The 13,435-nt window shown below is 43.5% G+C and overlaps 1 protein-coding gene across 1 annotated transcript in view; it reads right to left on the reverse strand.

Moving 5' to 3' along the window:
• Positions 1-227: 227 nt before the first annotated feature.
• The window catches only part of TMEM233 (transmembrane protein 233), a 40,518-nt gene continuing 27,310 nt past the window's right edge, over positions 228-13,435 (reverse strand). Inside the window, exons 2-3 of the mRNA XM_059894252.1 lie at positions 10,456-10,592; positions 228-2,240 (exon numbers count right to left, since the gene is read on the reverse strand). Coding sequence (XP_059750235.1) covers positions 2,234-2,240; positions 10,456-10,592 — 144 coding nt within the window. The 3' untranslated portion in view covers positions 228-2,233. The remainder of the gene's footprint in view (positions 2,241-10,455; positions 10,593-13,435) is intronic.

A 13,435-nucleotide genomic window follows, 5' to 3' on the forward strand; every position in this document is an offset into this window, starting at 1 on the left:
AGTGGGACCAACACTTTTAATGCCTCCCAGAAGGGCGTTTCAGGCCATGAGTTAGATCTGAGTTGACACCTCTCTAGCCCCACCCTCGGCCTCTCTATGGTCCTCCCTATAGGCTGAGGCTGGGATGAATGAACCCGTTTCGATGATGGGAGTCTCTAGAAGGTTGGGAACCCCAAGAAAACACAATGTATACACCATGGTAAACAGGCTTTCTTAAAACCATTTTTATTCTGCCTCTCAGCAACACTTCATTTGATTTGGGTAAACGATCAGGAACTCAAATACAAACAAACAAAAAACAAGGTGTGAGAAACAGAAATCAGGATCCCATATACTGGAATGATGCCAGGATCTCTGTGTGCTGAGAACTGGTGTCCCTGATTCATGTCCTCCTGGGACAAGTGCTGGCTCGTGACGGACATCTGGGAAAAATGACAGGTGGAATCTGGTGTCCATCAGTGTTTATTTTTTGCGAGGGTCCAGGATTTTTAACAAATGCCTGAGATTCACAATATCTAAGAACAATGCTTTGTATAGCACTTAGAATTTCCCTCCAGGGGCAATCATATCTATCATGGTGATGAATTCTCATAATAACACTCTGAGCTAAGTAGGCAGGCGTTCTTATCTCCATTTTCCAGATGAAGAAATTTGAGGCACAGAAGGCTAATAAGAAACTTGCCTAAAATCAGCTTGCATAGCTAGTTAGTGGCAAAAAAGGCTTTGGAACTCAGGTGTTTTGACTTAGCCTCTTGTTCATTCACTTACAATAAGCTGCCTTTTCTCTTGCTTAGGAAAGTTATTTTCACTATTTCTAATATTAGTGTTTGAAGTTATTTTTTTTTGAAGTTATTTGTGACATATATACCTATCACCTGTTGTGTTAACCACTTAATATTTTCTTTGAGTCCACTTCCTTTTCTTAAGTAAATGTATTTGAACAGAAAACAATGTCCCTAAGTAGACAGCTATAAATGGAAGGTAATTAATAAAATACATAGAATGAAAACAAAAGCCAGTAAGTTATTAAATTCTATTTAAACAAAAGACTTTGAACCTGAGGCCTGCTCTTTCTTTATTAAGAAGGAAAAAGAGCCAAAGGATCAGAAAGGTGTAAAGGACCCGTGAGCACTACACAGAGACTTTCTCTGAGCTGTAATCAGGATTGAAAAAGAATAGAAAAGGGCAAATGTTCTTTGTGATTCAGTGTCACTTAATGTTGTGGCTTTAAATGACTTAAAAATTATCTTTGTGTACCACCAGCGGTATGTCTTGCACACGGGGTTAACGTCTTCTGGAAGGCAGAATAATGGTGGCCTTGTTAAACCCGTACAGTCACACCTAAAGGGTTTACATTTGACAGAAAATAAATACAGTGGGTGGCATTTCCAGGTGGCATCCAGGAAAATCAAAGATCTTGCCTGAGACTTGCTAAAGAGAGAAAGAGGAGAGAGAGAGATTGAATAAAAGCACATTCCATAAACACAGCCAGTATATTCCCAAAACTGGGATGGGAAAGGTGGCCGTGGACCTGGAATTGACCACTAAGTACATTCTCAGAATCTAAGTGAAAACTGTGGCTGTGGTCAAGTTCACCCAGGGTGGATGCAAGGAAGGGGTCGGTGGGAGGGAGTTACAAAAAGTGAGATCAAGACAAAAGACCAGAAGGCTCCTTCATCTGAGTCTTCAAAGATGGGACGGTGAACTCTGGGGAACTGATGGAGGAGGAGCTACTGAAGATTGAAGCGAAGCTGCAACATGTAAAAATCAAAGGAAACAATCCACAAATTCAGCTCTGTCTGGTGACTTTAAACATGCTACAAACGTGCTCAACATCGCAAACACCAGCGTCCATTGCTCCTCCCAGAACCTCCCTCTCCTTCCGGACCTGGACCCCCCTCCCCCATTAGAAGTAATGAGATTTTCTGAGGCTTATCTCTGGAGAAGAGGAATGGACACATGGACACAATGGCTTCTGATAAACTGAAAGAGTGAGACTTGATTTTCTTTCTTAAAAAGAAAAAACAATGACTCTAGCTGACCTGGCTTTGCTGCCTGGTTTTCCTAAATTTTGGACATTTTTTTTTTCTTTTCATTATTAGTTCATTTGCCAGGGAGAGTCCTGGAGGAAAAGATCTCACAGTCTGAAGTCAAGGATCCATTCCTCAGAAACTCCTTTGGGGTGTGTGTGGATGAGGTCCATCGTCCATGCTCCTGGCTGACTGCTGGCTGCTCAGACACTGTGTGTACAAGAGATAAAGTGAGGGGGGTGGGGTGGGGTGGGGAGGGAGGGGGGAGGGAGAGAGGGAGGGAGGGAGAGAGGGAGGGAGGAAGGGAGGGAGGGAGGAAGGGAGGAAAGGAGGAAGGGAGGGAGAGAGGGAGGGAGGGTGGGAGGGTGGGAGGGAGAGAGAGAGAGGGAGGGAGGGAGGGAGGGAAGGAGGGAGAGAGGGAGAGAGGGATGGAGGGAGGGAGGGAGGGAGGGAGAGAGAGAGAGAGGGAGGGAGGGAGGGAGGGAGGGAGGGAGGGAGGAGAGCCTCGTCACCGAGGGCTTCCTTCTTAAAGGGCAAGTACTCTAATTCAACCAGTGCTGAGGTGCACTAGCAGGTCTGCACTCTTTTGAGTCTAAGCACTGGCTTCTTTTTGAGAAACATTTTATTTGGAAACATACTATGTTTTAAGTGTGGCACATGCAGAAAACCCCAAACGATGCAGATGTAGGCATACTCATGGTCCGTGAGTCTTTCTGAATCTTATTCTCCTCCTCAAGGGTTAGTAGCACTGTTAGCATTGGGGGTGCATCCTCCAGGCATTTTCCTCTACATTTAAATCCATAAATATTCACTTAGAAATCGTTGTGTGTGTGTGTGTGCATGTGCGTGTGCATTTATTTATTTAAACCCATTCATTCATTTATTCAGTAAATATTTATATGCCAGGTACTGCTCTAGGTGCTGGTGTTAATAACAATACCCAGCAGTTCCTACCATGTGCCAGGCACTGTGCTTTATACAATTTAGTCTTCACAGCCCTATGAGGTAGGTACTGTTTTATCCTCATTTTATAGATGAGAGAACTGAGGCACAGACTGGTTAAAAGACGTGCCCAAAGGCACACAACTACTTAGATTTAAACCCCAATGGTCTAGCTTCACGGGAAGCACCCTTAAATGTTATGCTCTATTATTATGGGCAATGACAGAAATGAAATGAAAATGTTCCTGGAGTTTTCATTCCAGTAGGAGGAAACAGACCATTTTATATATATATAAAATATATATTTTATATATTTATATAAAAATTTATATGCATATATAAAACTTCTCAGGGAGAAGTAAATACTCGGAAGAAAAGTAAAGTTGGTTAAGGGGACACAGGGAAGAGGCGTGGGGCTATGGGTGCTATTTTAGAGAAGTTGGCCAGGGGTAGCCTCTCTGCTAAGTAACATATGAGCAAGTATCTCAAGGAGAGATGGGAACAAGCCATGTGAATACTGGGAGGAAGAAAATTCTAGGTAGAGGGGCCAGCAAGTGCAAAGGCCCTGTGGCATACTTCTATTGCTCAAAGAAGAGAGAGGAATTCAATGTAGCTGAAGTGGAGGAGTGAGGGGGAGAGTCCTGGGAGATGAGGATGGAGAAGCAGCAACCAGATCCTCTGGGGCCTTATAAAGCCACAGTAAGGGAGATACTTCCATGTTCAAACTGCAGTGTATTATTCCATCCTATGAATGAACCACTGTGTATTTAACCATTTTCCTGCTGATGGACATTTAGGTTGTTTCAAGCTTTCCCCTATTTCGAACGGAGCTTCAGTGAACATCATTGCACATCCTTGATTCTCATCCCTAGGCTGCACATCAGAATCATCTGTAGGGCCCTAAAACCTACCAATGTCCTGCCCTATCACTGGAGATTCTAACTTAACTAGTCCAGGGTGCGCCCTGGGCACTGGTGATTTTAATGTGCAGGGAGGAGAACTACTGTTTTACATGCCTTTTTGTGACACTGAAAAGCAGAATTGCTGGGTGGGCAGGCACATAAATTTTAAAGTTTAATAGATACAACCAAATTGATCTCCCAAAAGACTGTCCCAATTTACAGTTCCACAGACAGTGTGGTATACAATTCTTCACACTCTCACGCACCTTGACATTATCCATCTTTTAAATTGTTTCAATCTGGCAGCCAGAAAAAGAAATTATATATATATATATTAGTATTTTGTTGTTGCTTTAATTTGTGTTGCCCTGGTTACTGAAGAGGTTGAACATCTTTCTCTTTCCTTTTTAAAAATTTCTTTCTTTATTCTTCTTTCTTTTAAAAACATTATTTTTTTGAACATCTTTTTCATGTTTATTCTGATTTTTTCATCAATGTCCCACCAGCTTACAAACTTTTCAAAGCAAAAATCTGTCCATTGTTGATGACTTTGGTCTTACTTGTCTTTACTGCAACTTATCTGAACCAACAAAGAAAGCCCTTCTGATCTGGAAACAGGTAATGTTCCCCATTTTTCATCATGGAATCATAAAAATTCTCTGAAGACACATCCTGTGCGAAACAATCACCAAGAAGCCTTACACCAGCCAATAATATAGGGAATAAGACAGATTTGCTTTTATGTTTTTGCAAGACCAACTTCTTGCTTCTTATCCCCCTTGAGATATATGCTTAAGTATATATGTAAGTAAGGATATGCTTACTTCCCATTCTAATGCAAAGGGAGGATATTTTGAGGCCAGGAAAGGACCTTTCCAGTCTGTTTGTGAGACAGAAGCTTTGCCGTACAGAATGGGTTAACATCTACTAACTCTGAACCTGCTAATGGGAGATAGTCGTGGGATCCTTAAACTTAGAAGTCAAGTTCTTCCTTAATGGAACTTTGGAACAGGAAGTCTCTTATTGCTAAGAATGACAAACATTTTTAATACATGGTGGGAGTGTGCCTAGCTGTTTAGGTACCTACAAGAACACCCAGAGATGTAAGGTCAGTGGAATTGCAATGTATGTGCGTTTACAGAAATCAACTATTCATGTTCCTCAAAGAGAAAAAAGCGACCGTTTAAATGGAGCTTCTGGCCACCAGGTCGCGCGACACTTATGAGTATGAATGGGTACAGGGCTCCCACTGAGCTCGGAGTGTGGTTCCAGTGTTTAAACATACGACACAAATGTCCCTGCTGAATCTGTCACAGGTGAGACCTGTGCTTTGTGAAACATGACTAGAGCCACCTCACCTTGCCTGAATCCTCAGACACCAGCAGAAAGTAAGTCTGCAGACTTGCTGATTTAGGCTGGGGATGTGAAGGAGCAGGGTCAATAACTAGACGGATGCAATATTTCAATGTTCCACCTCCGCGATTCATTTCTCCACCTTCCCCAGTAACCTGCGGGCAGGGAACTTTATAACTGCAAGAGACTGCAAGTTTCTGATTCCATTTGGACCAGAACACTTCTCTTCTGACAGCTCAGCATCCTATCCCAAACTGTTGACTATTTTAGTTCAATGATTCCCAGTTCTAACGGACTGCATGTCATGAAACTCTTTCTTTGCTCCAAGCACCATGTGGCTCACACAGACAACCTGTAAAATTCGGACGAATGATGGAAAAAGAGATCATATTTGGGGTTACCAGAGGCAGGGGTTGGGGGGAGGGAGAGTTGGATGAAGGTGGTCAAAAGGTACAAACTTCTAGTTATAAGATAAATGAGTGATAGGGGATGTGATGTACGATGTGATAAATATAATGAGTGCTGCCGTAGGTTACAAATAAAAGTGGTTAAGACAGCAAATCCTAAGAGTTCTCATCACAAGGAAAAATATTTTTTTCTATTTCTTTAATTTTGTATTTACATGAGCTGATAGATGTTCACTAAACTTATTGTGATCATCATTTCATGGTGTATGTAAGTCAAATCATTATGCTGTACACCTTAAATTTATACAGCGCTATATGTCAATGACATCTTGATAAAACTGGGAGGAAAAAAATTAGGATGAATGAGACTTTTTTATGAGTTTGGGTGAAGACTATCATGACCTGAGTCTATTCTGAGAAAACAAACTACCCGAGATTTCAGTCACTTGAGGGAGAAGAGATTGGTTACAGTTTTCTTAATAAGGATAAGGAATACTTTTTTTTAAAGGCAGGACTTCACCATTTTTAAAAGGCAATAGGTGACTTCAGACAGTTTTTTTTTAATGAAACGCAGAAAACTGACATATTCAAACCTTTCGGTCTTATCTCTAGGGTAGTTCTTCTCTAAAGTCAGATTTTCCCAGCCCCTCCAAGGAAGTCCTTGCTGCCTTTTAGATTGCTACAAAAGAGCCTCTCTGCGGGTCTGTCTCCTAGGCTGTAAAATGACTCCCATCCTTGGCCTTGAGTTAGATATAACACGTTAGGATGACAAGTCTGCTGAGGTAAATGAAAACTGACTATTCTGTTAACCGCTGGCTACTGTTAGTGCCTCTGCAGTTTAGATTTGGGAGGGAGAAAGTTTGGTGCGTTCTGATCACCTGCACCAGAGCCCTAGGGCAGGAGAGGGGAGCTTGGAAATGCAGATTCTTGGTCCTCGCTTCTGGCTTTGTGAGTTGGAATCCTTTGAGGTAGGGCTCCGACGATGTCCATCTCTTTTAAAACTCCCCAGGTAACTCTTCTGCAGCCCAGAGCTTGGGAACCTCTGCCTTAGCAATGCCACATTGCCATTCAATTCCTGCAGTAAGCCAGGCTGGGAAATTTTACTCCAAAGGATTACTGAGAAATCGGCCTTGTTATTGGTCTTAACGGAAGATAGAACTGATTTCATTCACTGAGGCCTAGTTTCTTGCTGTCTCTTACACACACACACACACACACACACACACACACACACAAACAAAGCCTTTACATTTGAGTGTCTCCATGGGATTCTAACTCTGGAAGACATTTTTGCTTTCTTTGATAACACGGAAGAAAAAGTATCTAAAAGGAAGCTGACCATACAGATGGGGGGAAAATTCTGTCCTCACTTTATAGAGAGGGAAATTGAGGCACAGAGAGTTTCATAACATGTCAGGGCGGTCTGGGTGGTAGAACTAGGATTTGAATCCTGGCAAAACTGGTGCTGCGGGCCAGGCTCTAACAGTTGTGAAACACTTCCCCTTAGGGAGAAGGGATGGAGAGGTGACTTCCTCTCCTGTCCTTTACTACTACTAACGAAACCTCAGTCACAAGCATACAAACATCAATGCCTTATCTCCAGATAGAAACATTTATATTAAGAATGGAGAAAGTCCCCATACATGAAGACTTCTGCGTCCCTGGTAAAACTTCTTGCTTGGTGTCTAACAGGCAAACTGAACTCTGAAAGCCAAACTGTCCACCGGAGACTGTCAAGTAGCTAATGCCCAGGCTGCAGGTGCGATTTCTGTGTTTTTTGTTTTGGGCCCTCACCATGTGTTTCAACGATGTGAACTGGTTGTCAAAATCTAAAAATCAGGAGATTTTAAATGAAGACCGAGCTTTTCAATGTCTTCTGGAAAATGGGCCCACAAGATGTGCATTCTAAGTGGTGACAACTCGCCGGAGCAGAGTGGCAGCTGCTGCCTTTAAACTGCGCTCTCTCCTCGCACCACCGTCCCCACCGCTGCCTGCTGTCCTGCGACCGCTGCTTCACGCCTGTACACTCCCTGCCTAACCCCTGCAGCCCTTTGATTCTGCTACCCTGGGCCCTAACTCATCACATTCTTGTGGTAGGTTGGAACCTCACCGCACCAGCACCATATAAGTAATTCTAGAGTTAGTCACAAGGTGAGCGCCGTCCACTGGCCTTTGCTATCGGCTGTACTAGAAAGGACGTGCTGGCTTAGAGGCTGCGCGGTGTTTGGCTGAGAACAGTTTCCAGAGCCAGGTTATGCCGGGCTTAACACCCGCCTTTACACCTTACTGGCTGTGAGACAGCAGGCAAGTCACTTCCCTTCTCTGAGCCTCAGTTTCTTCATCTGCAAAAATGGGGATAATACTACCTACTTCATGGGGTTGCTGCGAGGACTCAGTGAGGGTTAATTCATATAAGAGCTTAGACCAGTATCTGGCATATGGTAAGTTCTATGTCAGTGTCAGCTGCTATTATTATAACCACTTAGCTCAAACACCGAGCTGGGCAGTATGTATTTTCACAAGTCCCCAGGAGTCAGGCCAGGACTTGGCCTTGTTCCCCTGGAACATCGTCCTTTGAGCTTGGCTCATATGTACAAAGCCTTGAACTCTATTTAGTAGCATTTTAAACTCCTGACGTCCTCCCCCAGTCATGTTGATAACCGTAGTAATAATAGAATTAATAAATGGTTTGTATTTTTTGTGTACTACTAAGGAACAGATGCCAACCTATACACATTCTCATTAACCTTCACAACAGCTTTATTAAATGGGTACTACTATAATCCCCAGTTGACAGAGGAAGAAACTGAAGTTGAGAAAGGTAAGCAGTTGTCTGATGGTCTCACCCTAAGTAAGTGGTAAAGGGGGTACTTGTGTCCAGGAAGTCTGGTCCCAAACCCGCACCATTAACTCCACCACTCACAGCCCTGTGCTCACACACACAAGCACATTATGCTTTCTTTAAGAGGAAAGCTGGTGTGTTCACATCTATCTTTCAACTGTCTTTTCCTTCATAAGCCAACATCATCAATTTGCCATCTTGCAGGCAAGAAAGTTTGAGGTTCCTTTGATATTTTAGTGTCCTTTTCTCCTCTCTTTGGCCAAAGCCATCTATTTTCTTCCTCTATGACTCCTTGTATTTTGACATCTCCCCCTCCATCCAACTGCCCGATTGCTCATGGATTTGGCTTGCCTGTTAGGAAGCTGACCTACTGTGACATCCACTACACTCTTGGTTGCCAAGGTGGGGTTGGCTGACCTGGCAGGCTAAAGGGTGTGCCGCTCCTCTCTTATCCACCCAGTGGGCCCTTCCTAAAACCAAGTCAAAAAGACTGATCTTCTCAGCTTGAGGGGAATGGTGTAGGAGGAACAGTGCTGCTCTGACAGAAGAGTGACAGGATTTCTGAGTTCTTCTCTGTTTTGCTAGGAGTTACGCAGTGAGACAGAGATGAATCTGTACTTGTCATTTCCAGGTCTTGGCTGTCCATCACACCACCCTGCCCTCTGGCAAACCTCTGATGGAAAGTATCATTGATTCTAGCAGATGCAGGCCATCTCAGCTGGTTGGAGAAATCAGAATAAATTTGTCCAAATCCAGAGAGAAACATCAACAGCATCCATCTCTTTATGAGATGAGAGCTCATTGAAAATACCAAACATCTGTGGAGACCCTTCTGCTCTTAAACTAAGAACAGTTAGGCTAGGTGGATGCAACGTCATGTAGGAAATCATGTAGCAGATTAGATGCTAAGGCAGAGCAAGTAATAACCTAAATATTCCACTTACTGTGCTACAGTTCTCACTCTCTTACAGTTTGGTGGAACTATGTGACCTGTGTTAGCCAATCAGTTATGAGCCTAAGTGACATGTGTCACTCCAGGGCTGAGGCAGTGAAAACCCACGTGGGATTCTCTGGTTTTTCTGTCCCCTGTCTTAGCTTGAGAAGCCCTCATGCTCTAGATCAGAGGTTGGAAAACTATGGCCCATGGGCCAGCTCCCTGTTTTTATAAATAAAGTTTTATCGAACATAGCCACACCCATTCATTTACAGATTGGATATGGCTGCTTCTGTGCTAAAATGGCAGAGCTAAGTAGTTGCAACTGAGATGCTGACAGTGACCTAAAATATTTACTATCTGGCCCTTTAAAGGAAGTTTGTTGACTCCCATTTTAGATAGAGCAGCTACAAGATGGTGGAGTTTCAGATAGCCTGGACCCTGAGTGACTGTGTGGAGGAGAGACCTTCCGCAAACCTACATGGCCCAGGGAACAGCAGTGAGGAAAAATGAAAACCCTTTTGTTTGGGGTTGTTTGTTACTGAGCACAATCTAACCTATCCTAGTTGATTCCAGTGGACATTCAAGAAAAGGCATTTTAGGGGACTTCCCTGGTGGTCCAGTGGCTAAGACTCCGTGTTCCCAATGCAGGGGGCCTGGGTTCCATCCCTGGTCAGGGAACTAGATCCCACATGCTGCATCTAAGAGATCACATGCCACAACTAAAGATCCTGCATGCCGCAACTAAAAGATCCCACATGCCGCAACTAAGAGTTCACATGCCACAACTAAAGATCCCGCATGCCGCAACTAAAACATCCCACATGCCGCAACTAAGAGTTCACATGCCATAACTAAAGATCCTGCATGCTGCAACTAAAAGATCCCACATGCCACAACTAAAAGATCCCGCATGCCGCAACTAAAGATCCCACGTGCCGCAACTAAGACCTGGTGCAGCCAAATATATAAATTGTAAAAAAAATAAATTAAAACAAAAAAGAAAGACATTTTACATTGGGAGGGATTAAAAAAGCCTACTTACTTTCGTGCGAAGTGAACTGCACAAGAAATAGCAATGATGAGAAGGCCAATAATGATGGAGGCGAAGGCCACCCACTTGGCATTCCTCCCAAGCCGCTTGGATCCTTCGATGTCTCCATCATTGTAGCTGTTCAGAGACTGGAGGACACAAGGGAAGAGCTGGTGATGACAACCCACAGGGAAAAGATATGGCTTCCCAGGCTGATCTGAGCAGGTGGCATGGTTACCACTTCCTCCAGGAAGTCTTCCCTGAACTCCCAGTCTGAGTTAACTTCCTCTTCTGTATTTCCTGATTACTTTCATCTTAATATTTACCGTAGCATATTGAAAAGACTGATTTGACCTCTCCCATTAAGTGCTTTGTGGGCAGGGACCATTCCATCTTTTTCAGCACAGTATACCAGTGCCTAATGCAATATTTGTCATGTAGAAGATGCACGATAAATATCTGTACGATGAAAGGATGAATGGGTATATCTGTCTCATCCACTAGAAGAGGGGTTTGCAAACTATGGCCCATAGGCCAAACCCAGCTTGCTGTTTTTATAAACAAAGTCTGTATGGAATGCAGTCACAACCACTTGTTTACTATTGTCTGTAGCTGCTTTTATGTTACAACAACGGAGTTGAGTAGCTGGGACAGAGAGCATACTGTCTACCAAATCCTAAAATATTTACTAGTTGGTCTACGACAGAAAAAGATTGCCTGTTCCTACACAAGAAGGTCAGGGACATTGGCTCAACTGTTCACCTCTTTGCCCAAGCCAAGCTGCCATTCATCTGGCACCTACTCATACAGCTTTCCCAGCTGTTAAAATATTGGAATACTTTTGTACTGGTTGGTAAATAGCAGCTACCCGTCCCCAATGTCCCAGCCATCCTGGCCTCTCCTCTGAGTTACCCCAGGCTTCCCCATGATCCAGCAACTGCAGGGTATCTCTGGGCTCAGCAGATTATCCTTGTGCAAAGGCCCAGAATCAGATTCTGTGCCCCTTTGAGCAATGTCTGGGCCACTGCAGGGACTCAAGAAATATGTATTGGCTGAATGGGTGAATGAATACATCCATTTCCCTACAGAATATGAGTTCATTGAGGGCATCTTGGAGTCCCAGGCAAAGTAGAGGTGCTCAGAGAATCCTTGCTGCTGAGCTGGAGGCCAGATGCCATTCTTCTCTCTTATAATAAGCTCTCTTTATCGTAACTCCCATTGCTGAGAATTCCCCAAAAGTCATGCTGCAGCTCAAATAAGACTGGAAATATGCATTTATAAGTTAGGGACAGAGTGACCTGATCCATGCCATGAACTGTAGGTTTCTGTGGGAACTCTATTCTTGATCCTGAAAGCTCAGCACTTCAGTAATAATCACCCTTCTTCGTCGACTATTAAGGGGAATGAGGCATATGCAGGCAATTACAAGCCAGAGAAACACCCAGTATACCACAGAGCTTTCTGCTTCCAGGACCTTCCATTAATTCTTGGACCCGGCCACCTTAGTCAGCAACAGGCTGGGAGACCCGCCTTTCCCAGCGAGAGTCTTGCTTTTAGGCCTCTCGTGTGAATGGGCGAGTGAGAACTTGCAGCGATGCCAGGGACTGCCATCAGGGTGAGCTCCACAATTCTGTACCCTGAATTCTGGAGTTCTTAACCCTGGGTGCCCATTAGAAACACTTGGATAGTATATTTTTTAAAAATACAGATAGCTGGGCCCTATTCTGGAGAGACTCTGATTTAACTGGTGCAGGAACCAGACACCAGTTTTTTTTTTAATTGTGGTAAAATGTGCCTAACATAAAATTTACCATTTTTGGTGTACAATTCAGTGGCGCTAAGTACATTCACACTGTTGTGCAAACATCGCCGTGATCAGTCGTCTCAAACTAAAACTCTGTCCTCAATTAAACACCAACTCCTCATTCTTCCCAGCCTCCAGCCCCTGGCAACCACCATTTTATGTTGTCTCTATAGATCTGATTATGCTAGGGGCATTATGTGAGTGGAGTCATAGAATATTTGTCTTTTTATGCTTATTCCAATGAGCAGAATGTCCTCAAGGTTCATCCATGTGGTAGCATGTGTCAGTTTCCTTCCTTTTTAAGGCTAACATTCCATTTTATGGATAGACCGCATTTTGTTTATCTGCTTATTCACTGATGGATGCTTGGGTTGCTGCCACAGTATTTGGCAGTCTCAGGATTGAAAAGTTTTGGTCTAGACAGCTATCCTTAACATCCTGCAAGGTCAAGATGCTTACCATCTTAAGATTTAACCCAAGGAAGTGTGTCACAGAGTATGGGCTCTACACGCAGAGAGATCTGAGTTCAAATTCCATGTCTTATCAGCTGTGAGATTTAGAGCAAATTATCAAGCTTTCTAAGCCTCGGTGTCCTCATCTGTAAATTGGGAGCAATAGTAATAACACCTCCTTCATATTAGAGGTGCTAATGAGTTAATGCATGCAAAGTGGTTAGCATTGGTCCAGGACATTATATATGCTCAATACGTGTTACCTTTTACTGTGAATTGCCACTGCCTGTTTTATTCTTCTTCTAAAGCTGAGATCCTTGGTGTGCCATAGAATCATCTGGGCTACTTATGAGAATTACGGGTGATCAATCTCTACCCCTTGACAGAATAGAATCTGGGGACCCAAGTTGGGGAAACTTTGTTTTAGAGGCTTCACAATCAAAGTCAGTGCATAGAATCCTAGAGCCCCAAATTGTGAGTTCATGATCAGTTTAAAATTATGTTGATTCAGACCCTCCTAAAATGATCATTACTCTATCATGCTACCTTGGAAAACCCAGTTTTCAGATTAGTTCTAGTGATGTTTGTGTTTTGCTGTAACCAGAGAAAAAATAATGAGACACTCCCCGCTGGTCTCCCCACAAACACTGTCAACTCTTGGCTGTTTGGATGAAAAACCAGTTTCATGTTCTCAACAGCAGTGACAACGAAAGTGGGAAGAACAGCCAATGTGTGC

This window comes from Balaenoptera ricei, chromosome 14 (assembly GCF_028023285.1).
Source record: "Balaenoptera ricei isolate mBalRic1 chromosome 14, mBalRic1.hap2, whole genome shotgun sequence".
NCBI classification, from domain to species: domain Eukaryota; kingdom Metazoa; phylum Chordata; class Mammalia; order Artiodactyla; family Balaenopteridae; genus Balaenoptera; species Balaenoptera ricei.